Source organism: Neoarius graeffei, chromosome 10, assembly GCF_027579695.1.
Source record: "Neoarius graeffei isolate fNeoGra1 chromosome 10, fNeoGra1.pri, whole genome shotgun sequence".
NCBI lineage: Eukaryota > Metazoa > Chordata > Actinopteri > Siluriformes > Ariidae > Neoarius > Neoarius graeffei.
In genome coordinates this window covers 1955066-1980878 of record NC_083578.1, presented here as the reverse complement: position 1 = coordinate 1980878, position 25813 = coordinate 1955066, and the positions used below count along the sequence as shown (strand labels likewise).

At 44.3% G+C, this 25813-nt stretch overlaps 3 protein-coding genes across 3 annotated transcripts; all 3 read left to right on the top strand.

The window, feature by feature from the left end:
- Window positions 1-1916, top strand: LOC132892385 (cytochrome c oxidase subunit 6A, mitochondrial). Its single transcript, XM_060930645.1, has 3 exons — window positions 1-135; window positions 605-747; window positions 1629-1916. The coding sequence occupies exons 1-3, from the start codon at window positions 36-38 to the stop codon at window positions 1713-1715; spliced, it is 330 nt and encodes a 109-aa protein (XP_060786628.1). The 5' UTR covers window positions 1-35; the 3' UTR covers window positions 1716-1916.
- Window positions 1917-2100: 184 nt separating this feature from the next.
- hps4 (HPS4 biogenesis of lysosomal organelles complex 3 subunit 2) lies at window positions 2101-10811 on the top strand. Its single transcript, XM_060930644.1, has 13 exons — window positions 2101-2379; window positions 3303-3434; window positions 3583-3673; window positions 3752-3895; window positions 3996-4103; window positions 4241-4357; window positions 4597-4691; window positions 5527-5602; window positions 8949-9088; window positions 9161-9731; window positions 9999-10125; window positions 10261-10372; window positions 10464-10811. The coding sequence occupies exons 2-13, from the start codon at window positions 3379-3381 to the stop codon at window positions 10633-10635; spliced, it is 1809 nt and encodes a 602-aa protein (XP_060786627.1). The 5' UTR covers window positions 2101-2379; window positions 3303-3378; the 3' UTR covers window positions 10636-10811.
- Window positions 10812-14475: 3664 nt separating this feature from the next.
- On the top strand, window positions 14476-16656 carry si:ch211-170d8.2 (uncharacterized protein LOC571755 homolog). Its single transcript, XM_060930643.1, has 3 exons — window positions 14476-15461; window positions 15949-16093; window positions 16194-16656. The coding sequence occupies exons 1-3, from the start codon at window positions 15137-15139 to the stop codon at window positions 16522-16524; spliced, it is 801 nt and encodes a 266-aa protein (XP_060786626.1). The 5' UTR covers window positions 14476-15136; the 3' UTR covers window positions 16525-16656.
- Window positions 16657-25813: the final 9157 nt, after the last annotated feature.

Here is a 25813-nt window from a genome sequence, read left to right as displayed (position 1 = left end):
GCTTCCGTTTTCCTGTGTTTCAGTGGTAAAGCAAAATGGCGGCGTTTGGACGGCTCTCTCGGACTCTGCTGCGCTCCGTTTCTGCGGCTCAGACACGGCAGCTTTCAGCCGCAGCGGCCCACGGGGAGCAAGGAGGTAAAATCATTAAATAACTAAATATACTTTTTATAAAATAATATGTTAAATAAAAGTAGTGGTTTAACTCTTCTGGAGAAAGTGACCTTGTTGGAGCTAATGCTAATCTTCATGTTGGCTAACTGTACTCTTCATTTTGTATATAATTTGACAGAATATAGTTTTGCTATATTTTACAAATTTTAGAGCATAATTTGATGTCTTGTTTTTATTTAATAATTATAGTTATGTTTGCATGCTGGTTTGGTAAAAGAGTGTGCAGAATCATGATTTTTTTTTTTTTTATTAAATAGTATGAATGGGCAACTATAATTTGTTTAATATAATGTTAGACTTTTTAAATAATAACTCGCGCTATCTATCTGTCTGTGTTGATATTATTGGCCTGTTGTAGACAGTAAACTGAGGGCTGTAAAGGTGATGTGGATCACACTAACATGCTCACTGATCATCTCCTCATGTCTTTTAGTGAAGACTTGGAAGCTGCTGACCTTCTTGGTGGCTCTGCCGGGAGTTGGAGTATGCATGCTGAATGCCTTCCTGAAGGCTCAGAACCACAGCCACGATCAGCCAGAGTTCATCCCCTACACACACCTCCGCATCCGCAGCAAGGTGACACACACACAAATCACATGATACACACACAAGTGCTCTCTCTAAAAATAGTTTGAAAAGCCTGGCTCTGCCATCATCTTCATTTACACCACAGTGCTGCTGAATTCTGGACTCTGATTGGTCAGAAGGTGTTGGTGGTGTTGATTAATTCTCTATAACAGCAGCTCTGACAGTAGCACAGGTTTATATTGATGTACACGCTCTAATATCTTATCGTTTCCATAGTAACTGCTCATTCACAGGTACGTGTACCGTGCGTGCTCTGCTGATGATAAATGGATTAAAAATAACTGATGTGGATTTTCTGTAAGCTGAAGGTTTTTTTTTTTAATGGTAAGAGTCTCCGGTACCAGTCAGGAGAAATGGCTGATAATGATTGATGATAAAGCTGAACTTGGAATGATCATGATTAATAAAATGAGCTGATGAAGCACTAAAACCAGGAACGAGGCAAGATGATGGAAAGATCGCAGTATTTTTCAGACATGATGTGCATCACAATGCTCATGTTTTATAACACAGTCCACAAAGTGTTGAACTGAAAAAGGATAATTCAATGATAAACCCTCCATTGTGTAAATTTAATTTTAATTTGTAGGGTTTTTTATTTAATGTTCTTTAATAAAAAGATCTCATGATATCTCAAATGTACACTGATATAATTAATCATGATATCACTACAGAAGCATACAGCGTTTAAACTATAAATTACAGCTCCAAAAAAAAAAAAAATCGTGTTGATCTGTTTGTCTTGGACATGACAGTTTCAGTTCAGGTTACTGTCCTTAAAGATGTGCTCATATGGAGTGTATTCTGTCTCGCTCTTGTTCATTTATCTCCACTGTAATGAGTTTATTTCTGATTTTCCTGCTCTGCAGCGTTTTCCATGGGGTGATGGGAACAAGTCCCTCTTCCACAACTCCCATGTCAACCCTCTTCCTGATGGATACGAGGGCCACGAATAAAGGACGCAGGGCTTCCCCATCAATCGGGACCAGAGGGCTTCCTCATCCCCCCTTCTCTTAACTCCTGGACCATGCTCCATTATTTCAGTTTACGTCCCAACATGTTTAAATTGTGTGTGTGACTTCTTGCTCATGGGTGCAGTGACTCACCCTAGACCACTGTGTGAGCCTGAATAAAATATACAATCCTTAAATTATAAAGGTGTCTCTTGTGTCCTTTAGTTTGTATAAGTTGTGTAGAATGCACACATTTGACACTTGGGTACAATGTGAATGGAAATCTATTTACACAACGATATTCTTGATCGAATTTGTCCCTCTGTGCATGCCGTATTTCTAGTTTCGCTGCGTGCACACTACTGTCCTAGGCAGTACGCTGGAATAGTGCGCATGCGCAGGTCTCGGACCGGTTTCGCGCACTGCTGAGTGAGTCCGCAGGGGGTTTGGGACAGCGCCGCTCTCACATGACTCACTCTTGTGACCAACATTCCAGACTTTAGGAAGATTGACTTTTAAATTAAGTCTTTAAAACTGAGGAAAAAGAGAGAGAGTGCGCGCGCAGGTAATGTCCCGTTAGGGGGAAATAAAATCTTAGCTTTTTGTTTAATTCGGTGTTTTTAAAGTGAAGGTGATGCAGAAGCCCTGAGTGAGTTTGGACTGACAGGTGAGTTTAACATCAACTGATTTTAACAACAGAATTTTCTAATCACGATTTTAATCTGACTTAACTGTCAAAATGTGCGGCAAGCGATTAGCATTGCATTAGCTTCATGTTAACGGTTCCTTTTTAGCACAGTTTGCTAACTTTTTTGAGGAACCAACATTTCTGATTCTTTTATGTTACAATACTGACATTCTCTGAAAGAAGCATAAAACGCCGCAGTCTGATTCTAAAAAGTTCAGTGAACATTTTTTTTTTGAGAAGCGTCATGAATAATTTTACAAATCGAAATTTAATTAACACACTACAATTGCGGGGTTTTTCTATAGCCACCCATATTCAGACAAATCCCCCCCGTTCGCTGTAATTGGTTACTAATTCGACGCTTCCTGAGCGTTCTGGGTTCTACGATTGGTTAAGATTTTTTCTGAAGCACCAGTTAGCCAATCAAAGAGCAGGAGGCGGGCTTGGCATAAAGCGGATAGGAGAAATAACGCATTATTTTAAAGTGATACTGATATTCTTTAATTTATTAAACGAACAGTTATTTTTAGACCTTGTTATCAACATTCAGATTTTTGAACTAAAAGGATTTGGATTCGTTCCATGTTTTAAAATTAGGATTTACATATAATTATTCAAGACTTGTTTAATTTTATTTAATTGCTGTACATTCCGCATAACATCATACAGATACATAAATAATGAGGTATAAATAAGTTTTAAAGAACAAAAATAATGAACAGACAATTAAGATTAAAAAGCACTTAATAATTACCTAAGACAAAAATGTAAATAATACACAAACAAGGCTTTTATATTATAATTATATAAAATAATTCAACACTAATTTCTGATAATTAGCTTTATAGGTTATAAATTTACAGATGATATAATAATTTTTGTATTGTTTTTCTTCTGTGCAGCATCTCAGCTCCACTCAGGATGGACAGAAGACGGAGGACGGAGTGTCTCTGATAAAGGTCCAGTTTAATCAGCACCATGTCCCTGAATCACTCGGCACTGATGGCTGAAACACGACACACTGAGAGCTCACTGTGAGATCATACACACACTGGGACAGAGAGAGCAAAGCAGGGATAGAGAGAGAGAGAGACAATTTTCAGTGATGGCACTTAGACCTATATTGTGAGTTTGAACTAAACACGTGCAATAATAATAGTGTGTGTGTTGTGATGTTTTCAGCTGCAGTTGTTTTTTCCTGTATGATCGCTCTAAAGTTCGGGAAGAAGGTGATCTGACCCGCGCTGGCATCTGCTACTACTACCCTGAACACGTAAGAACTGTCTGTCTGTCTGTCTGTTTGTTCATACAACTCGCCCATTAAATCTGTGTGTGCGTGTGTGTGTTACAGACTCCGTTGGATCAGCAGGAGCTGATGTGTGGTCAGCTGGCCGGTGTGAGTCGCTGTGTGTCAGAGATTTCTGCGTCTCCTGTCCGTCTGCTCCGTCTGCGCAGGAGCAAATTTGCCATCCGCATGAGAGACAACTTCCTCTGGGTGTGTGTGAGAGATCCAAACTAACAGGTTCATTAATATGGAGTTGATGATGAATCCCACCCCATTTCTCTTTGTCTCTCTCTCTCTCTCTCTCTCTCAGGCTCTGAGCTGTGTAAATGATCTCCCAGATGTCAGTCTGTGTGATTTTCTGGATCAGATCATTGATCTGTTCTGTTTCTATAACGGCTCAGTGCGTCGCAGCTATCAGGTACAAACGCTGATCAGTTATTTAATCACCATCATTACTGACTTTCAAAGAGTGGAAATAAGCCCCGCCCTGTTCTGTTGAAAGAAGGTACGTCTCACTGCCCAGTGTCTCTGTGCTCTTCCTCCTCCCTGCTGTAGCTCCACACTCAGGAGGAACTTGTTGTACGCTGGGCTCGCTATCTGTCCTACCTGCAGGGCGGCGCTACTGAGCTCCACCACATCTTCACCTGCCTCAGAACTGTCGACTACACACATGTACTGTACCTAACACACACTCCTGATCAAAAATATTAACAATAACACAGTTTATTTCTGTTGCAAATCTCATACGGTGTAATTGCAGTTATCAGTAAATGGGAAATGAATTAAAATTCATACAAATTATGAATTAGAAAGAACAAATAGGTGTAAGATGAAACATGTAATATTTAATGTACAGGAATTAGTGCTCTGTATGATTTATGATTATAATTTAAATAGTCTCTCTCTCTCAGATTGATCCGTTGTTGTTGCTGAAGGCTGCTCTGATCCTGCAGACGTGTCAGCGCTGCCCCCTGGTGTTAGCAGGCTGTATCCTCCACCGCGGCAGGTTTGGAGATCAGTTTTTAAAATGTTTATCATGTTCATGAAATGGGGCGGCACGGTGGTTAGCGCTGTCGCCTCACAGCAAGAAGGTCTGGGTTCGAGCCCCGTGGCCGGCGAGGGCCTTTCTGTGCGGAGTTTGCATGTTCTCCCCGTGTCCGCGTGGGTTTCCTCCGGGTGCTCCGGTTTCCCCCACAGTCCAAAGACATGCAGGTTAGGTTAACTGGTGACTCTAAATTGAGCGTAGGTGTGAATGTGAGTGTGAATGGTTGTCTGTGTCTATGTGTCAGCCCTGTGATGACCTGGCGACTTGTCCAGGGTGAACCCCGCCTTTCACCCGTAGTCAGCTGGGATAGGCTCCAGCTTGCCTGCGACCCTGTAGAACAGGATAAAGCGGCTAGAGATAATGAGATGAGATGTTCATGAAATAGTCACCTCTCTGTTACACACGAGAACTTCAGGTCAGTTTGCAGTGCTCTGTGTTCAGTGTTTCCCTACTCCCTGTTCCCTACTTCCTGTTCCCTACACTGGAGAATTATGCACACTACATAGTACCGTAACATGAGTGTATTAGAACAAAGAGATGTTCACTGTGATCTGCAGGGTTCAGGTTATCAGAGAGTAATTCCCCCCCATGTCATTTCTGTGATGATGCGCACTACTGTGTTTGCTACCAACTAGCTAAACCACATTTTAGTGTTGTTATTTATTATATAAAAGAGCGTAGTTCTATTAAATTTGTGATGAACAATATTTAGATGTTTATGTACCTTACATTAGTATAGTGTTTGTGTGTGTGTGTGTGTGTGTGTGTGTGTGTGTGTGTGTGTGTGCACGTGCAGAATGGTGAGCACGCAGATTTCTCCAGGGTTGACGATGAAGGTGATGATGCATGAAACAGAGACCTACAGCCTACAGGTAAACTCCACCTCTACTAAAACTCAAACAGCTGCTTAATAAATGTTCTGTATTTCATTTGTTTTTGTTTTTTTTGTCCACATCCCCTTGGTTGATTGTGCGTGGGTTTTTTACATCTGTACATGACTTGCAATGTTTGTTTGTGTAACTTATAATTAGGTAGCTACTAGAGATGCGCAGATGGGTTATTTTTTCTTCCGCAACCGCCTCACAAAACCACTATCCACCCGCTATCCATTTGCACAAACGTTTTTTCACCAATTTTCAAAACCGAGCCCGCCCACCATCCGCCAATTGGAGCCTCGATGAAAAAAAAACGTAGCTCATTTATTTCAAATTTTGCTCCATTGGACAACGTGAATGTTCCCTAATTGTTTATAACAACCAACGAACGTCCGTACTTGAACTATAGCAATTCAAATGCCTATTCCTCAAGTAGGCACTAGTACAGTGTCTGGCTGTTTTCAACTGATAGGCTATCGAAACGAGTCATCCACGACCACGAGCCTGCATGTTTGTCTGATAGACGAGACACGACATACAACAACTTGCGAATTGTTTGGGCTTGTGTGTGTGTGTGTGTGTGTGTGAAGAAGGGGGTGCGGGGGGGCTCCGTTTAATATCGGAAAAGACCAAATGCTTGACAAGACTGATGAACCTTTATTGATATCGAGCAATGCCAAATCTGTCAAATAGGGATGACGTGCAAGAAAAACATGAAAATAAATAGGCCTACCTAACAAAAGAAAATATGTCACATGCCCTATAGCCACGTATGTAGTTGAACAGTTTAGGCTAAATAAAAATAATAGTGGGCCTATGCCTATACAAAAAATAAACGGCATAGCATCAGCTAACAAACAAAATATCTGCGCGTTGCCTATAGCCACTTGTGGTTTGGTAAGTTGTTGAAATTATTTTAAAAAATATGTTAATAAAATAAACGGCATGGGCCTATGTGCCTACAGTAGCTTATAAACCGTTATCAATCACCCGACACAATCTTCAGAACATAAACGACATCAAATACCACACAATGTGTCTAAAGAACAAACAACAAAAGGTGTGTCTAGATTTTTTTTCTTTGCACTATGCAAGAATAAAATGGCATCTACTGTGTCGGGTTTTAGGCGAGAGCGCCTGGCCTCTATAACGCGCCCTGCTGTGCTGAAGGAGCGCTCGCTCGCAGCACTTGTTGCTGGAATGCATAAAATTCTCTTGGCGAGGTGCTGTAGTCGTGGAAATGCCTGCCCGTGTTTCTCCCAAAAGGAAAGTAGATTTTCCTCTGCTGATCCATTGATATATGGAAGTTTGTGGAGGAATACTCCCCTACTTCATCCACAAATTCACCTCCTGCATCCTCCTCCCATTCCGAGAAGTCAGTCCTTGACTTTTTCGATTGTGCACCACCAGCTATACAAAAGACAGATGAAATAAAATGTCATAAATACTCTACAATGCAAAGATGCATAATTGGGATAGTGTAATTAAACAGAATAACCTATGCCATCTCATACCCACCTTGCTCTGTGTCCGTCATGGGCTCTGGGTTGCTTTCATCTCCCTCAGGTAGAAGTTTGCGAACTTGCTTGGTGACGTCTTGTCTGTCATTGTCGGTCAGCATTTTCAGGGACTTAAATTTTGGGTGAAGAAAAGTGGCGATTTTATGAGTAGCTGTGGGGAGCATCTTCTCATCAAGAAGGGCAGACGCACGGGAGCGGAGACTTCTCATGAAAGGCACGTCTCCAAACTTGGGCTCGCAGTGTTTTTTAAGTTTAGAAAACCAGAGTAACACCATGTGGATGGTTGGGTAATGTTCCCCTTCAAGCTCACCGATTGCTAACTTGAAAGGGGAGAGAAAGTCAATCACCTGTGTGAGTTGGTCCTGGTGGATCCCATCAAGGCGATGTTCTTGGTCCTCGCTCTCCAGCAGCTCTCGTATGCCCTGGTATTGTGTGCGTATAGATTCCAACATGGTGATTTTGCTGTTCCATCGTACATCACAATCTTGGTGCAGAGCGTGCTTGAGGCTGGCCACTGCACCGGTTCTCTTCAGGTAAGCAACAAGCTCCTTGCAGTAGTCGATCATGTCCAGAACATTTTGAAAGCCATCGACATCAGCATCCTTTGTACCGAACGTATGTCTCAGCACCGTGTTAAGGATGTGTGCGGAGCACAGAATCCAATGGTAGCATCGGAGCGCGGCCTTTATATTGGACCCCTGATCACTGACAAAAACTGTTTTGTCGGGTTGTATTCTGTAGGAAGCCAACACACTGGTAATTTGCTCGTGAAGGTTTTCGCTGGTTTTTTTCAGCGTAGGGTCAAATTCCACCGTTGCCAAAACACGGCTTCCATTCGCAGATGTAGTGGCACGTAAGGACAGTGTATGCCCTCTTTTTAAACTCATCCGTCCACATATCTGTGGTTATGGCAATACCGCCGTTGGTACTTGGAGCTCTCTGGATGTCGTCCAAAAGTTTCTGTTTATCAATGGATGCCTGCTGCTTTGCCTGATCACATACAGTTTGCCTATGTGGCAAGATGGCAGCAGCGTCAACTGTACCAAATTTGGCGCCTATGTCAATCAACGTCTGGGCCACTTGATGGAATCCTTCACCAGATACTGTGTCAAATGGGCGCATATCAAGACAGCATAGGTCCACACATGCATCTGTCAATTTTGATTTGGCATCCTGTGGTACTCTATTTGGATCTCGACGGACGAAACTTGCTAAGGTGTTTGGGGAGGTTTGGGGTTTAGAGCACCTGTGATGCACCATGTTAGACGTGCCCGTCTTATGACTATCGTGAACATAAACAGCTTCACAAGTTTTGCACATGACATAACCTGCACTGGTGTCATCTTGATTCACCACCTCAAGAAATCTTTCCCAGACAGCACTTTTTCGCCCTTGTTTTTCCTTTGTTTTCAGTTCACCTCCTTTCAGTTTCTCACGTACCGAGTCCGACTTCGCTGCCGCTGCCATATTTGTTCTGGCCAAAACAAAGCAGCATGCAAACAACAGGGCCCAACTGCCTGATAGAAAAGGTGTATTCGTTTGGTTTTCAATTGTTTGTTTTCGTTCGGAACAATATTTTAAAATGTTTTTTGTTATTTATTTCAGTGCTTCAACCGCCACCCGCCCGAATTTAATTAAATTTTTATTTTTCGCTAGTTCACCCGCCCGATCCGCGGATTATCTGCGGACTCCGCGGCTGCAACCGCCATCCGCGCATCTCTAGTAGCTACATAAGTAGTATGATAACTAATTAGTTAACTAATTAACATAATTGTAATACCAGGTTAAGCGAGTGTTTAATAAGCCCCGCCCTCCTGTTTCAGGAACTGAACAAGCCAGCCACTGGGAGGAGCTCATTTCTGTCCACGCCCCATTCCAATGTGACCACAACATCAGTGTTTGTGACGCCTGCTGAGCTGCACACGCTGCGCCGCCCGCTAGTGGACAACTCCGTGTCCTGCAGGTGCCAAGACATTACAATCACATTCACATTTATTCATGATTCAGTCTTTAAAAATCGTTTATTTAACCTTAGATCTGAATCTCCTGAACGACCAGTGAAGCCCCGCCTCCTTTCCCGCACACTCTCTGACACTCCAAACACCGAGCAATCGTTCAGTCAGATTCTGACATCCTCCCCTAACTCCTCCCTCTCTGATGATGCAAGCTTCAGCTCGTGTCCCTCATTAGTGAGCACGCCGTTTCGTTCCAGCGTGGCGAGCCAGCCAGGAGAAGGAGATGCCGCTGTGTCACATGATCCTGCCATGGCCAAAGAGATGCTTCTGTTTGAGGGTTCAGCACCAGGTAAAGGTGAGGACAGTGAGCAGGAGCAGGTTGATGTCAATGCTGGGTACCTGAACCACAGCAGCAGTGAGGATGAGAATCTCCGAGCTCTCAGAGATGACGAAGAGGAAGAAGGGGCGGAGCAAGTGAATGACATCAGAGAGAGGAGGAGTGACGGAGAGGAGGAGTGTGTGAGGGTGTGTGAGGAGCAGGACATGGTTCTCGAGCCCTTGCTGCTGTATGAACACCGGGTCAGAGGGCTCGTACTCGTGCTGCTGGTGGAACCTGGCTTCAACACACACCCTAGTGCCAGACAGGAAGTGGTGAGCTGTGTGTGTGTGCGCGCGCATCCCAAACCATTATACTACTACATTATATAGGACGCCACTCAAGGTACCTTACCGAGACAAAGGTTTCCCAGTTACCATGACAACCAGACACATAATCAGCAGGACACTTCTTAATGTGCATACTGTTTAATTCAGTAATGTATGTCATTTGGTACACAGCCCATGAGTCTCTGTGGTCAGCTGACACTCTTGGGGTGTGTGTGTGTGTGTGTGTGTGTGTGTGTGTGTGTGTGTGTGTAGTACCACAGTAGTCTGGCGTCTCTGAACGGACTCGAAGCTCACCTGAGGACAATCGCACCTGCATCTGAGAGCCCTGCGACGCCGTACACTTTTGCCCACTATGACCGCATCCAGAACACAATCGCCAGTAAGACACTCCCACACTTGTGTACACACACACACACACACACACACATACATACATGCGTGCATGCACACAAAAGCTGAAAGAAACAGCCAATAGGAGCTAGTCTGGTTTTGAGGATGATTTTGTGTGTGTTAGCAAATACGTGTAGACATTCTACAGGACCTCAGGATCGCGCATTTGTGAAAGCCACAGCGCTGTTACACTCCCACTTCTCACATGAGGACATGCTACAGGAAGCCATTATCAGGTGTGTGTATGTGTGTGTGTGTGTGAGAGGGAGAGGCTGAGTGTGGGGGTGTGTGTTAGATATACTATGAGCTGAAATGTGTGTATTACAGGAGTGCCGGTTGTACTCTTTATGCCACTCGCACTGCAGCGCAGGAGACCTTCTTTGTCCAGCAGGGGGCACCCACAAGGAATTCTGGGATACCGAATGGCCAGGACAGCGCCTTCTCTCTACCGAGTAAAGCTCGTCATCGCTTACTCAAACATGGAGTTAACCTTCTCTGAACTACTCACTCACTCACTCTCTCTGTGCGCGTGCACACACACACACCCCGCCTGCCTGTGATTATTAATGACTTTTACATACAGATTCAGTGTATTAGCAATGTAATAACTAATGAACTTGCACTCCAGTGTATGGAGCACTACGTAGGGCATGAAATAAAGACTCCTACACACTACTTAGTGTCTAAATTCACTCCCCACTTTATACCATGTTGCAAGTTTGAGATAAATACCTCAACAACTACCTAACATTCCAAAATTCTTATGGTTATTTTATATACTTTTTGTATTTTTCTTAGTTTTTGTCCCGTATGTGTGTGGGAGGGGGTGTACATTTCCTACTAAAACATACACACTTGCAGTAAAAAGGGTACTAAACTGTACCTTTCGTTGTTTTCTGCAGTAGTACCCTTAAGTCTACACCTTTTTAGTACCTTTAGTATCTTTTTCCTGCAACTGTACATGTAGTTTAAATATTTATTTAAAGGTCTACATTTTGAGATGAAAGACGCTAAAGGTACGAAAGATACCCACCTCATAAAGGAAAAGTCCAGTTTGGTTCCCTAATCTTCCTGCACGTATAAAAGCATATTTTTGTTTTACAACCCCGATTCCAAAAAAGTTGGGACAAAGTACAAACTGTAAATAAAAACGGAATGCAATGATGTGGAAGTTTCAAAATTCCATATTTTATTCAGAATAGAACATAGATGACATATCAAATGTTTAAACTGAGAAAATGTTTCATTTAAAGAGAAAAATTAGGTGATTTTAAATTTCATGACAACAACACATCTCAAAAAAGTTGGGACAAGGCCATGTTTCCCACTGTGAGACATCCCCTTTTCTCTTTACAACAGTCTGTAAACGTCTGGGGACTGAGGAGACAAGTTGCTCAAGTTTAGGGAGAGGAATGTTAACCCATTCTTGTCTAATGTAGGATTCTAGTTGCTCAACTGTCTTAGGTCTTTTTTGTCGTATCTTCCGTTTTATGATGCGCCAAATGTTTTCTATGGGTGAAAGATCTGGACTGCAGGCTGGCCAGTTCAGTACCCGGACCCTTCTTCTACGCAGCCATGATGCTGTAATTGATGCAGTATGTGGTTTGGCATTGTCATGTTGGAAAATGCAAGGTCTTCCCTGAAAGAGACGTCGTCTGGATGGGAGCATATGTTGCTCTAGAACCTGGATATACCTTTCAGCATTGATGGTGTCTTTCCAGATGTGTAAGCTGCCCATGCCACACGCACTAATGCAACCCCATACCATCAGAGATGCAGGCTTCTGAACTGAGCGCTGATAACAACTTGGGTCGTCCTTCTCCTCTTTAGTCCGAATGACACGGCGTCCCTGATTTCCATAAAGAACTTCAAATTTTGATTCGTCTGACCACAGAACAGTTTTCCACTTTGCCACAGTCCATTTTAAATGAGCCTTGGCCCAGAGAAGACATCTGCGCTTCTGGATCATGTTTAGATACGGCTTCTTCTTTGAACTATAGAGTTTTAGCTGGCAACGGCGGATGGCACAGTGAATTGTGTTCACAGATAATGTTCTCTGGAAATATTCCTGAGCCCATTTTGTGATTTCCAATACAGAAGCATGCCTGTATGTGATGCAGTGGCGTCTAAGGGCCCGAAGATCACGGGCACTCAGTATGGTTTTCTGGCCTTGACTCTTACGCACAGAGATTCTTCCAGATTCTCTGAATCTTTTGATGATATTATGCACTGTAGATGATGATATGTTCAAACTCTTTGCAATTCTACACTGTCGAACTCCTTTCTGATATTGCTCCACTATTTGTCGGCGCAGAATTAGGGGGATTGGTGATCCTCTTCCCATCTTTACTTCTGAGAGCCGCTGCCACTCCAAGATGCTCTTTTTATACCCAGTCATGTTAATGACCTATTGCCAGTTGACCTAATGAGTTGCAATTTGGTCCTCCAGCTGTTCCTTTTTTGTACCTTTAACTTTTCCAGCCTCTTCTTGCCCCTGTCCCAACTTTTTTGAGATGTGTTGCTGTCATGAAATTTCAAATGAGCCAATATTTGTCATGAAATTTCAAAATGTCTCACTTTCGACATTTGATATGTTGTCTATGTTCTATTGTGAATACAATATCAGTTTTTGAGATTTGTAAATTATTGCATTCCGTTTCTATTTACAATTTGTACTTTGTCCCAACTTTTTTGGAATTGGGGTTGGAACACTTAAGTATAAAGGTAATATTTGTTGTATAAAATGTAGTATTACTGCTGAATTCATGTTCACTCAGTTACTGAAGTGCTGTAGCAATTTATTTCATTTTTGTTGTAATTATTCCCCTTTTCCACTATAGCTCCAGTTCACTTTCTCACTGTGTTTTCCCTGTTAATTTATGCTGCATTGTTCTCATCTGACTTTATTAGTGGTCATATAAATAACCCTTCTCTCGGCCACACTTAAACTTCATTTCCAGGTTGCGGCCCAGCAGTCCCTCTCCAGCAGGAACCTTCCAGATCAGATCCCGGAGTCAGCAACCTGTCAGATTCCTTCTAATGTGTGTAAATGAATTTGACTTGGACAGGTAATAAAAATAGTAAAGGGTTGGCTCAATGACGTCCAGGAACATTTAAACGTTTTGACCACTTTCAGGAACTAGGTCTGAAGTTGTTTAATGAAATTTTACTATACCTTTTGAATTAACACAATAACGTTACTACACTATAGCTTCGGCTGTAGGAACACAGTTCAGAGTCAAATACACGAGTCACGATTCACACAAATGGAATGGTTCAGATGTTGAAAGGTTTGTGTACAAGCATTTTAAGTGGTTACTGAAAATAAATTAATGAATAAATTATTAGCAACATTTGAAAAAGAAATATGAATGGCTCATTAGTATATATGAATCAGTTCTTGGTGTTCACCTAAAAAACTCTGAGATGCAACACCTTTCCTGTACTGTATGTGTGTGTTACTGAGTGCAAGTGAAGTGATTCTGAAGGCAACTCTGTCGCCTTGGGCCCCACAGACTCTCAGGCCCCTCGACCTGCTATTGATTGTGCTCTGGGGTCAGAAAAAGAAAGTTTTGTGCTCTCTCAGCTGGTGTCATTTCGTGTGCAAATGAGTGTTGTGTTGGTAATGGTGCACATGCAGTGTAATTAGGGCTCATTACGGGGTTGTAAATGGGAATAGTCTGCATTAAGCTGTGCACTGAAGGGCCTCATTATGCAGGAGCATTTAAAACCTCTATGGGGGTGTAAATGGGCGCCTAGAGACACAAAAACCTGCACAGGCTGGGGGAAGGCCTCCAATTACACTCGGTACATACACCCTTTTGTCATTGTCCCAGAGTTTCAAGCCCTTTTTGCAGTGACCAAGCTCACTTGATGCTAACTTGTGGTGAATTTGAGGCCAGATTTGGTTTATTAACCTCTTAAACTATTTATTTTTTAAGGGACTTAGAAAAACAATGACTTTCAAAGCACATATTAGTTACTTTCTCCATCCTGCTCCTGATAAATCCTTAACTCCTGTGTAGAGGATTTGGGGAGTCAATTGCAGGGATTCGATTCACTGATTCTAGGATTTGGGAATCGTGAGTCGACTCTGAAGCTTTGGTGTATTTTACTTTAGAAAACAATGTGTAAAGATAAAGCATGTAACTGAGTGCTAACCTGCGTGTTACACTAAAGCAAATCACTAAAAGGTCTGTTGTTCACGAATCATATGTAAATCATAAATGATAGCTGAATCAGAAATGTTGGTAAAGATCCTGGTCATTTATTATGACACTCATTCTGATTGTTTTTCTGTCAAAAAAGACAAAGCGACCAACAAATTTATATACAGGGTTAGTCAAAATTATGTTAACACTTAATTCACAAAACATGCATGTGCAAGGCAGCGAGCAACAGCACCGTTTAACCCGTCACCCGCGGCGTGCAGGAGCGGAATCATCCTTCAGTTCAGTGTGGACATCATTGGGACTAACCCTGTGTTATAAGGATTTGAATCCTTTTCCATGAGCCTGGAAGTGCGAGTCGACTCCAAGAAGGAAAAATGCCTGAATGAAACGTGCACGAGAGCGCTGAAGTTCATTGGACGAAGAATGACCAATCAGATAAGAGCGTGCTCGCGAGCGGCCCGAGGCATCCGCCCACGAACGGAATTAAAGGTGTCATGATTAAAAGAGAAAAATAATTACATTTTTTAAAATTAATTTTTCCGGCGGTTTTTTCCCCCCGAAACATTTTCGATGAATAAGTTACTTCACCGTTTTATATATATATAGTAAGCAATGGAGTTATTAAAGTTGTTTACTTTTTCATCAGTAGCACGTTTTGATCCGTAAATGACCACAATCACGTCATTAATATGCAAATGAGCTCGTGACGTCGCCCAGAGGATTGTACCACCGGTTAAACAGTGAGCGCGGAGCCGCGGCGGTCTGAGGGAGCACCGGATCGGCTCTGTAAAAAGCAACTCTAATTATTTTTCTCTTTCTGTTTTAAACATGACGCCTCTAATTGTGTTCGCGCTCTGGAGCTGTTTTGCGGGGGCCAGGAGTCGGTGGTTGCCCGGGCGGATGCCGCGCTCTCCTGCAGCGGGGCAGTGCAGCCAGCTCACCGCGCCGTGGACCGGCAGTCAGCCCGCCTCAGCGGCCGCAGACTGGAGCCGCGTGTACCGCCTGAAAGTGGCGCCCATGTCTGAGGATGGCCCGCAGCGCCCGGTGTTCCCGCAGCAGCCGCTCTTCCGCTTCATCCGGCGGGTGTACAGGTGCTGCCGGCTGGGCCACCGCTGCGGAGGGGTGAAAGGGCTGCAGGGCCGGGGGACTGCAGGTCAGCACTCTGTCAGTTTAACTCCATTTTCCCTCTTATTACTTTCTTCCCTTTATCAGAGCTCACAGGGCTGCTTCTGCTCATCTCATGAATAATTCACCAACACTGAATTCCCGCCTTTTATTTAAATTAAACTGTAAACTTTAATCCGTGAAACTGCACGCGGGACGGACTGTACCATTCGTCCCACTCACAGGGGGGGTCAGTTTTCAGGACCGGTTCGGTAACCTGTGTATTTTGTTCTGGAATTATATTTAACCTCTCAAAATGTGCATTATTTTAAAAATGAATGAGTACAATTAACGACCACTCGAAGACATATATTATAAGGTAAACAAAAAGTATATACATATATTACATGCTTTTTAGAACCTCCCTCCGAAATAAATCCGCAGCCCCTCGGTTTAAAGCTCCGCTGAATGGCAGAGTGACTCTGCTGTGATTAACATGGCTGATTATAGGAAATGAAATAATGTTCGTTTTCAAGGCTCTGCAGTTGAATTTGTGCTGAGCGAGGACGTGTGGTCAGCACCGATCCTGAGAGCTGAGGTTCATCTTGACGTTTCCAACCCGCACCAGCTGAACATCCAGCCCCTGCTGCCCTGGCTGGAGAAACGGCACCTGCCTACGAGGTGAGACGCATCACAGAGTGCAGACCAACACCAGTTCTTCACCGCTGAACATGTACTTCAGTAAACTTATACAACTGAAATATTCTGTCTCTCTTGGTAGGTACAGTGTGTGGAGGAACGATGGCGTGCTGGAAGTCAGGGTGGATCTGCTCTTCCTCTTCCAGGCTCTTCAGGCTCTCGGAGGGAAGCGTGGAGGCTCCAGCGTAATGGAGATCTGGCGTCTTGGAGGTCTGCACACAATCCAGGCTTCCAAAGCAAGGCCCACTGAGATGCAGGGTGGAGACAGAAAGGTGGCGCACCCCCTGCAGGTTCCTGTAGAGCTGGGCCTGGTTTTACACTGCAGCACAGTGGAGCTGAACACGCCACTGCCGTGTGAGAGTCACGGGGTACGGCTGCTTCACACACCCTTCATCACGCTCTCATACGGATAACTCTCTCACTCACTCACACACACACTGCTCTTGATGTGTTTGTCAAAAGTGCGGTATACCAGAACACTGTAAATTTCCAAATACGCACTTCAGCAATCCATTGAAATATATTTAATTTATATGGCTGTTATTTTATGGGGACTGTATGAATGTATATAGTGTAAATAAACATATAGTTATATATGAAAGCTTTATTTCTTTTCGGAGTTGAATGCTGTTTGATTTACTGCTCAACGTTACTGCTGTGTTTGAATAAAAATTAAGTTTTGTTTCATAAAACACGAAACAAATGTTCATGCAAAGTGCTTTAGGATAAATTATTCAAAATTTAGCTTTACTATAAAACTTGGAATTTAAAAAGACAAATTGCATTTTTAAATTAGGAAGCAGGACCAACACTCAAAAAAATTAAACCCTTTGCAAAGCAGCAATATTACAAACAGTATTTAAAGTTAAATATTTATAAATAATTTGTCACAAAACAAATGTTATATTAGAATTTATTGGATTCACAACACAACTCATTCTAAATAAGATATTCAGTGTGTTAATATTGCACAACTGTGCTGCTCACACAGAATGGTCGTCTCCAATAGCTGGAACACAGGGCATGATGCTTTTCTCAGTACTAAAGACCAATTCTGAATAATCCTTATTCCTAAATAATGCCCTATTTTAGCCTGGTGAGCCAGACTAAATGTGAATATTTAGTCTGGCCTCGATCCGTAGACATTTCCGAAGCGGGTAGGAGGAACAAACCGCTGTCTTTCAAACTGTCTCTGTGCGTATAGGCCAACGCTCTGACCAATCAGCGCAACAGTGACTGTGACGTAGTCAGAGTGACAGAAAGCAGTGGGGGAGGCCTTGAAATTAAATAATTTTTCAAAATGCGTATTAATTAATAAACAGGTTCTAGATATTAAGAAGTTTGGAGATAATGACCACAAGTTTGGAGTCTGTACCACATACACATTTTTTCCCAAGTGTTTTTCAAGGGTTTGCTTAAACTGTTTTTAAGAGTTTTTATTTAGTGGTGTTTGGTGAAATAATTTCCTTTAAATTTAAAATAATGGGAAAATAAGAAACAATCAAAAAGTAATGTTTCAATGCTGTTTATCAATTCTTCGTACTGCACAAACTAGCCCCATCCTTTTGGCTACAAGCGGAGCCTGGTGACTCTAAATTGAGCGTAGGTGTGAATGTGAGTGTGAATGGTTGTCTGTGTCTATTGCCGCTTTTCCACTACAAACGCGGCTGTGCCGTGCTGAGTTGGGCTGAGTCGAGCTGAGCGGGGCTGTTGGAATTGCATTTCGACTACAACCGCGCTGAACCGTGCTGGCTGGAAGTGGGTGGACACATTGGGTGGAGTTAGCGAAAGTGGGTGGACGTCACGTGATGTCGTTAAGCAGCGCAAACAGTGACATCAGTGAGCTTTTAAGCGGTAGTCTCACGACCCGAATAGTAAACAATAAACATGGAGGACATGGAGTCGTTAGTGTTGCTGGTCTTGGTGCTGTGGCTTGTTGTCACCGACAACGCGGACAGATACTGGCAAGAGCGTATAGATGAGGCGAGGCGCATAAGGCTTCAGAAATTCTCGTAATTCGTAATTCTTCTCCTTCCGGGTTTGCGGTGTTTACAGATCCCAGCGTGCTCGCGGGGCGTGTGTGGGCATGTGAGGACACTCCTCCTCACCAATCAGTGCACAGGGGAGTGTCTGCTCACGCCCCCAACCTCACTCGGCTCGCTTTGGCTTGCTTCAGCCCCACTCCAAAACGGTGCGAGTTTTAGGGGCTAAGCAGGGATGAAGCGAGCCGAGTCGTGCTGGTTTTTGGTAGTCAAAACGCGAGCCGTGTCGGGCTGAAGTGAGCTGAAGCGAGCTGAAAAAGGGTAGTGGAAAAGGGCCTTAAGTGTCAGCCCTGTGATGACCTGGCGACTTGTCCAGGGTGAACCCCGCCTTTCGCCCGTAGTCAGCTGGGATAGGCTCCAGCTTGCCTGCGACCCTGTAGAAGGATAAAGCGGCTACAGATAATGAGATGAGATGAGACACACCGCCTAGTGGCCAGTGTTAGTAATTACCAGTCACACACTGCCTGGTGGCCAGTGTTCATAATTACCAGTCATACGCACCGCCTAGTGGCCAGTGTTAGTAATTACCAGTCACACGCACTGCCTAGTGGCCAGTGTTCATAATTACCAGTCATACGCACCGCCTAGTGGCCAGTGTTAGTAATTACCAGTCACACGCACTGCCTAGTGGCCAGTGTTAGTAATTACCAGTCACACGCACTGCCTAGTGGCCAGTGTTAGTAATTACCAGTCACACGCACTGCCTACACCGCCTAGTGGCCAGTGTTGGTAATTACCAGTCACACACCACCTAGTGGCCAGTGTTAGTAATTACCAGTCACACGCACCGCCTAGTGGTCAGTGTTAGTAATTACCAGTCATACGCACCGCCTAGTGGCCAGTGTTAGTAATTACCAGTCACACACCGCCTAGTGGCCAGTGTTGGTAATTACCAGTCACACACCGCCTAGTGGCCAGTGTTAGTAATTACCAGTCACACGCACCGCCTAGTGGTCAGTGTTAGTAATTACCAGTCATACGCACCGCCTAGTGGTCAGTGTTAGTAATTACCAGTCACACGCACTGCCTAGTGGTCAGTGTTAGTAATTACCAGTCATACGCACCGCCTAGTGGCCAGTGTTAGTAATTACCAGTCACACGCACTGCATAGTGGCCTGTGTTAGGCAGCTGGGCCATAGAAGGTTCACACTGCACGCTGCATGCTGCACGCTACACGCTACACGCATGTAAAGAAAAGTGGACAAACGTAGCATGACTTGCTCTGGACCATAGAACGGCGTTCACGTTGCACGCTGCACGCTGCACACTTCACGCGTGAAGCGAGAAATGAACATGCACACTTTTTTCTAGGCGTGAAGATGGAAATTCCAGTCAATGCATGCGGTCACCGCCGCGCCAGCCAATCAGAACGGGTCTAGGGAGATAACTATGCTTTCAGGGGAAAACTTCAGAAAAAATATAATTGAATGGTATAATTGAAAAATAGTTCTTCATCGGGATTGTCAAGCAGATTATAGAATGTTCGGTGAAATTCACCACGGGTTTCTCTCAGAAGGAAGTGTTCTCGGCTCCAAATTCTGTTCCTTTTTCTCTTCCTCTGTCTCAGTAAAAGCAGAATGAGGCAATCGTCGTCATCCGAAGAGTCCATATTGTTGGTTACTCGGTCAAAGTAGAACAGACGCAACACGTGAACATCCAAGCATGAAGTTTAATGGCCCAGGGTCCGGTTCTTCACGTGAACGTGTAGCGTGCAGCATGCAGCGTGCAGCGTGAACCTTCTATGGCCCAGCTGCCTTAGTAATTACCAGTCGCACACACCGCCTAGTGGTCAGTGTTAGTAATTACCAGTCACACACACCGCCTAGTGGTCAGTGTTAGTAATTACCAGTCATACGCACCGCCTCGGGCGGCACAGTGGTGTAGTGGTTATCATTGTCGCTTCACAGCAAGAAGGTCCTGGGTTCGAGCCCCATGGCCGGCGAGGGCCTTTCTGTGTGGAGTTTGCATGTTCTCCCCATGTCCGCGTGGGTTTCCTCCGGGTGCTCCGGTTTCCCCCACAGTCCAAAGACATGCAGGTTAGGTTAACTGGTGACTCTAAATTGACCACAGGTGTGAATGTGAGTGTGAATGGTTGTGTGTCTATGTGTCAGCCCTGTGATGACCTGGCGACTTGTCCAGGGTGAACCCCGCCTTTCACCCGTAGTCAGCTGGGATAGGATCCGGCTTGCCTGCGACCCTGTAGAACAGGATAAAGCGGCTACAGATAATGAGGTGAGATGAGACACTGCCTAGTGGCCAGTGTTAGTAATTACCAGTCACACACCGCCTAGTGGCCAGTGTTCATAATTACCAGTCACACGCACTGCCTAGTGGCCAGTGTTAGTAATTACCAGTCACACACCGCCTAGTGGCCAGTGTTGGTAATTACCAGTCACACACCGCCTAGTGGCCAGTGTTAGTAATTACCAGTCACACGCACCGCCTAGTGGACAGTGTTAGTAATTACCAGTCACACGCACCGCCTAGTGGTCAGTGTTAGTAATTACCAGTCATACGCACCGCCCAGTGGTCAGTGTTAGTAATTACCAGTCACACGCACTGCCTAGTGGTCAGTGTTAGTAATTACCAGTCATACGCACCGCCTAGTGGCCAGTGTTAGTAATTACCAGTCACACACACCGCCTAGTGGTCAGTGTTAGTAATTACCAGTCATACGCACCGCCTCGGGCGGCACAGTGGTGTAGTGGTTATCATTGTCGCCTCACAGCAAGAAGGTCCGGGTTCGAGCCCCGTGGCCGGCGAGGGCCTTTCTGTGTGGAGTTTGCATGTTCTCCCCATGTCCGCGTGGGTTTCCTCTGGGTGCTCCGGTTTCCCCCACAGTCCAAAGACATGCAGGTTAGGTTAACTGGTGACTCTAAATTGACCGCAGGTGTGAATGTGAGTGTGAATGGTTGTCTGTGTCTATGTGTCAGCCCTGTGATGACCTGGCGACTTGTCCAGGGTGAACCCCGCCTTTCACCCGTAGTCAGCTGGGATAGGATCCAGCTCGCCTGCGACCCTGTAGAACAGGATAAAGCGGCTACAGATAATGAGATGAGATGAGACACACCGCCTAGTGGCCAGTGTTAGTAATTACCAGTCACACACCGCCTAGTGGCCAGTGTTCATAATTACCAGTCACACGCACTGCCTAGTGGCCAGTGTTAGTAATTACCAGTCACACACCGCCTAGTGGCCAGTGTTAGTAATTACCAGTCACACACCGCCTAGTGGCCAGTGTTGGTAATTACCAGTCACACACCGCCTAGTGGCCAGTGTTAGTAATTACCAGTCACACGCACCGCCTAGTGGTCAGTGTTAGTAATTACCAGTCACACGCACTGCCTAGTGGTCAGTGTTAGTAATTACCAGTCATACGCACCGCCTAGTGGCCAGTGTTAGTAATTACCAGTCACACGCACTGCCTAGTGGCCAGTGTTAGTAATTACCAGTCACACACACCGCCTAGTGGTCAGTGTTAGTAATTACCAGTCACACGCACTGCCTAGTGGCCAGTGTTAGTAATTACCAGTCACACACCGCCTAGTGGCCAGTGTTCATAATTACCAGTCACACGCACTGCCTAGTGGCCAGTGTTAGTAATTACCAGTCACACACCGCCTAGTGGCCAGTGTTAGTAATTACCAGTCACACACCGCCTAGTGGCCAGTGTTAGTAATTACCAGTCATACGCACCGCCTAGTGGCCAGTGTTAGTAATTACCAGTCACACGCACTGCCTAGTGGCCAGTGTTAGTAATTACCAGTCACACACACCGCCTAGTGGTCAGTGTTAGTAATTACCAGTCATACGCACCGCCTAGTGGTCAGTGTTAGTAATTACCAGTCATACGCACCGCCTAGTGGTCAGTGTTAGTAATTACCAGTCATACGCACCGCCTAGTGGCCAGTGTTAGTAATTACCAGTCACACGCACTGCCTAGTGGCCAGTGTTAGTAATTACCAGTCACACACACCGCCTAGTGGTCAGTGTTAGTAATTACCAGTCATACGCACCGCCTAGTGGTCAGTGTTAGTAATTACCAGTCACACGCACTGCCTAGTGGTCAGTGTTAGTAATTACCAGTCATACGCACCGCCTAGTGGCCAGTGTTAGTAATTACCAGTCACACGCACTGCCTAGTGGCCAGTGTTAGTAATTACCAGTCACACACACCGCCTAGTGGCCACCGTTAGTAATTACCAGAGGTAAACAACACCTAGTGGTCATCATTAGTGGTAAATGATGTGTTTACACAGGTGTTTACCTGTGCTAAACACCGCCTGATGGTCACTAGTAGCTACCAGTGGTAAAAACTGTCTTGTGGCCATCATTATTAGGTACCAGTGGTAAACACTGTTTGGTTGACCATTGGTAGTACTTACAAGTGGGGAAACACCACTTTGGTCATCCTAGTATCTGTCAACATTGGACACCACCTAGTGCCATTTGTTTGTAAATACCAGCAGTAAACACAATTTAGTGGTCATTGTTAACTGAGGTGAGCACCTAGTGGGCTAGTCTTAGTAATTACGAATGATAAACACCATCTCGTGTCCATCTTTACATTTATGTTGTATATTTATCCATCCATTATCTGTAGCCGCTTTATCCTGTTCTACAGGGTCGAAGGCAAGCTGGATCCTATCCCAGCTGACTACGGGCGAAAGGCGGGGTTCACCCTGGACAAGTCGCCAGGTCATCACAGGGCTGACACACAGACACAGACAACCATTCACACTCACATTCACACCTACGCTCAATTTAGAGTCACCAGTTAACCTAACCTGCATGTCTTTGGACTGTGGGGGAAACCGGAGCACCCGGAGGAAACCCACGCGGACACGGGGAGAACATGCAAACTCCGCACAGAAAGGCCCTCGCCGGCCACGGGGCTCGAACCCAGAACCTTGCTGTGAGGCGACAGTGCTTACCAATATACCACCGTGCCGCCCCTGTTGGATATTTATATTGTATTAATTGATTTATTTACATAACCTTTAATGATGAAAAGTTAAAAAAACACCACCTAGTGGCCATCATTAGTAATTACCAGGAGTAAATCCCACCCATCAGGATGTGTTGAATCCTGAGGTCTGTTGTAGCGCATACCTGGTGGAGAGAGATGCTGTTGTTCCACACTAAATAATCACTTAGTAAATATTTACTTTTTATTTAGATATTGATATTTTTATATGGATATTGATTTTGTTAGCTAGCTTACTATTGCTGCCTGCTTCTAATTCCACTGGAATATTATTATTTATGTAGTGTCCGGTCCCTGGAGTGTTTGAAGCTGTAGCCATGTAGGTGTGTGTGTGTGTGAGAGAGAGAGACGTCCTTTTTTCCACTTTAAGGGTCGCAGTTAGACTCTGAACTCTGGCCCAAACTTGGAATGGAGGGAGACGGGGGCAAAGTTCAGCGTGACACACAGAGACACAGAGAGAGAGAAAGAGAGAGAGAGAGAGGGAGGAGGGGGAGAGCAAAGCGAGAAAAATCACCTTTGAAAGCAAAACAACAGCCGGCAGAAGTGGAGACACGAGAGAAGACTAGGAAAAGTGGCTACGAGTCCTCACCGGACGTGTTAAAACGGATAAACAGAGCATACGGTGGCACACAGGTGAATACGAGTGTGTGTGTGTGTGTGTGTGTGTGTGTTACACCTTGTGCGACCTTGGGTGTGAGGAAGGAACTACAATAATGATTATTGCGTTCACCTTTCCATATGTTAACTGTGAGCCACACACACGCATATATATAGCAGCACTCTGTGTGTGTGTGTCTCACGGTTTATGTCTCTCCTGTCTTCAATGTGTGTATGGTGTGTTTATTCAGCAGCACACACACTGTTTCTGATCCACATTTTGTGTGTATCCCTTTGTGTGTTGACAAATTCAAAGTTGATCTACAACCCCAGATCAGAAAAAGTTGGGACGGTATGTTGAAATTTAAATTAAAAGTCAAAACAATGACTTTTAAATATTATTTGCAACAGAACAGCACATTAGGCGGCACGGTGGTGTAGTGGTTAGCGCTGTCGCCTCACAGCAAGAAGGTCCTGGGTTCGAGCCCCGTGGCCGGCGAGGGCCTTTCTGTGTGGAGTTTGCATGTTCTCCCCGTGTCCGCGTGGGTTTCCTCCGGGTGCTCCGGTTTCCCCCACAGTCCAAAGACATGCAGGTTAGGTTAACTGGTGACTCTAAATTGAGCGTAGGTGTGAATGTGAGTGTGAATGGTTGTCTGTGTCTATGTGTCAGCCCTGTGATGACCTGGCGACTTGTCCAGGGTGAACCCCGCCTTTCGCCCGTAGTCAGCTGGGATAGGATCCAGCTCGCCTGCGACCCTGTAGAACAGGATAAAGCGGCTACAGATAATGAGATGAGAACAGCACATTATATGATGTTTTACACGTTCCCACTGTGTGATGGTCCATCCCAGATGCCTCCGAGCCTAATGTCGCTTCTGGACACCATTAACATAAGGCTTCCTTTTTGCACAGTAAAGTTTTAACTGGTGTTTGTGGATGGAACTCCATATTGTAGTTTATCAACGGATTCCCAAAGTCATCCCGAGCCCATGTGGTTCTATCAGCTGTAGATGAATGACGGTTCTTGATGCCATCTGAGGGATCGGAGATCACGGGGGTTCAGATTAGGCTTGAGCCCTTTGCCCTTTATGCACTGAAATTCCTCCAGATTTCTTGAATGTTTTAATGATATTATGCACCATAGAGAATGAAATATCTAAATCCCTTCCTATCTTTCTTTGAGGAACATTGTTTTCAAATTTTTCAATAATTTTCTCACACATTTGTTGACAAACTGGAGATCCTCGGCTCATCTTTACTCCTCAAAGACTCGGCCTTTCCTGGATACTGATTTTGTATCAAATCATGATGACAGTCACCTGTTTCACATTATATCGTTATTTAATTGTTTTACTTCATTACTCGCCCAAAATTTCCCTGTCCCAACTTTTTTTTGGAATGTGTTGCAGGTCTGAAACACAAGAATAGATGTATATTAACAAATTAAATGAAGTTGAGCAACAAAACATGAAATATCTTGGGTTCATTCTGTCTGCAATGAAATACAAGAAAAAAGTATGTTTAGAAAAATCACTGCTTTCTTTTTTTATTTGTGTTTTCCACACTGTTCCAACTTTTTCTGATTTGGGGTTGTAGATATCTGCTGGTTCAGTGAGTTTATTCAGAACCTCATATACACAATGAGTGTGTTTGTGTTGTGTGTTTTTGTATTGATGTTTGCGTAATTTAATTGCTTAAGGGGCTTTATTGGTTTTGAGCTGAAACTGAAATCCATGGTTCTTCAGTCCACAGTCTGGTTCACAGCGCATGCAATGTAAACAACATGCTTCCAGATTACGGGTATTAACCTACAGAACGTACAAGTACAGCAGCAGTGGAGCTTTTATCATCAAGATCCGTGTTAATAACCATAATTTAAAAGGCCACTTTATTTTTAATCTCTAACTGTGAGGTCATCATATAGTGTGCTTATAAAACAGACAAATAAAACAGACCCAGACTGTGGACCAAACACAAAGGTGTTACACAGCAAATTCCTCAGTGTTGAATTAACACTTTCAGAGTTAATTTGTGTCCAATTGGACCTATATAAACACAGTAGGGTGTTAAATCAAC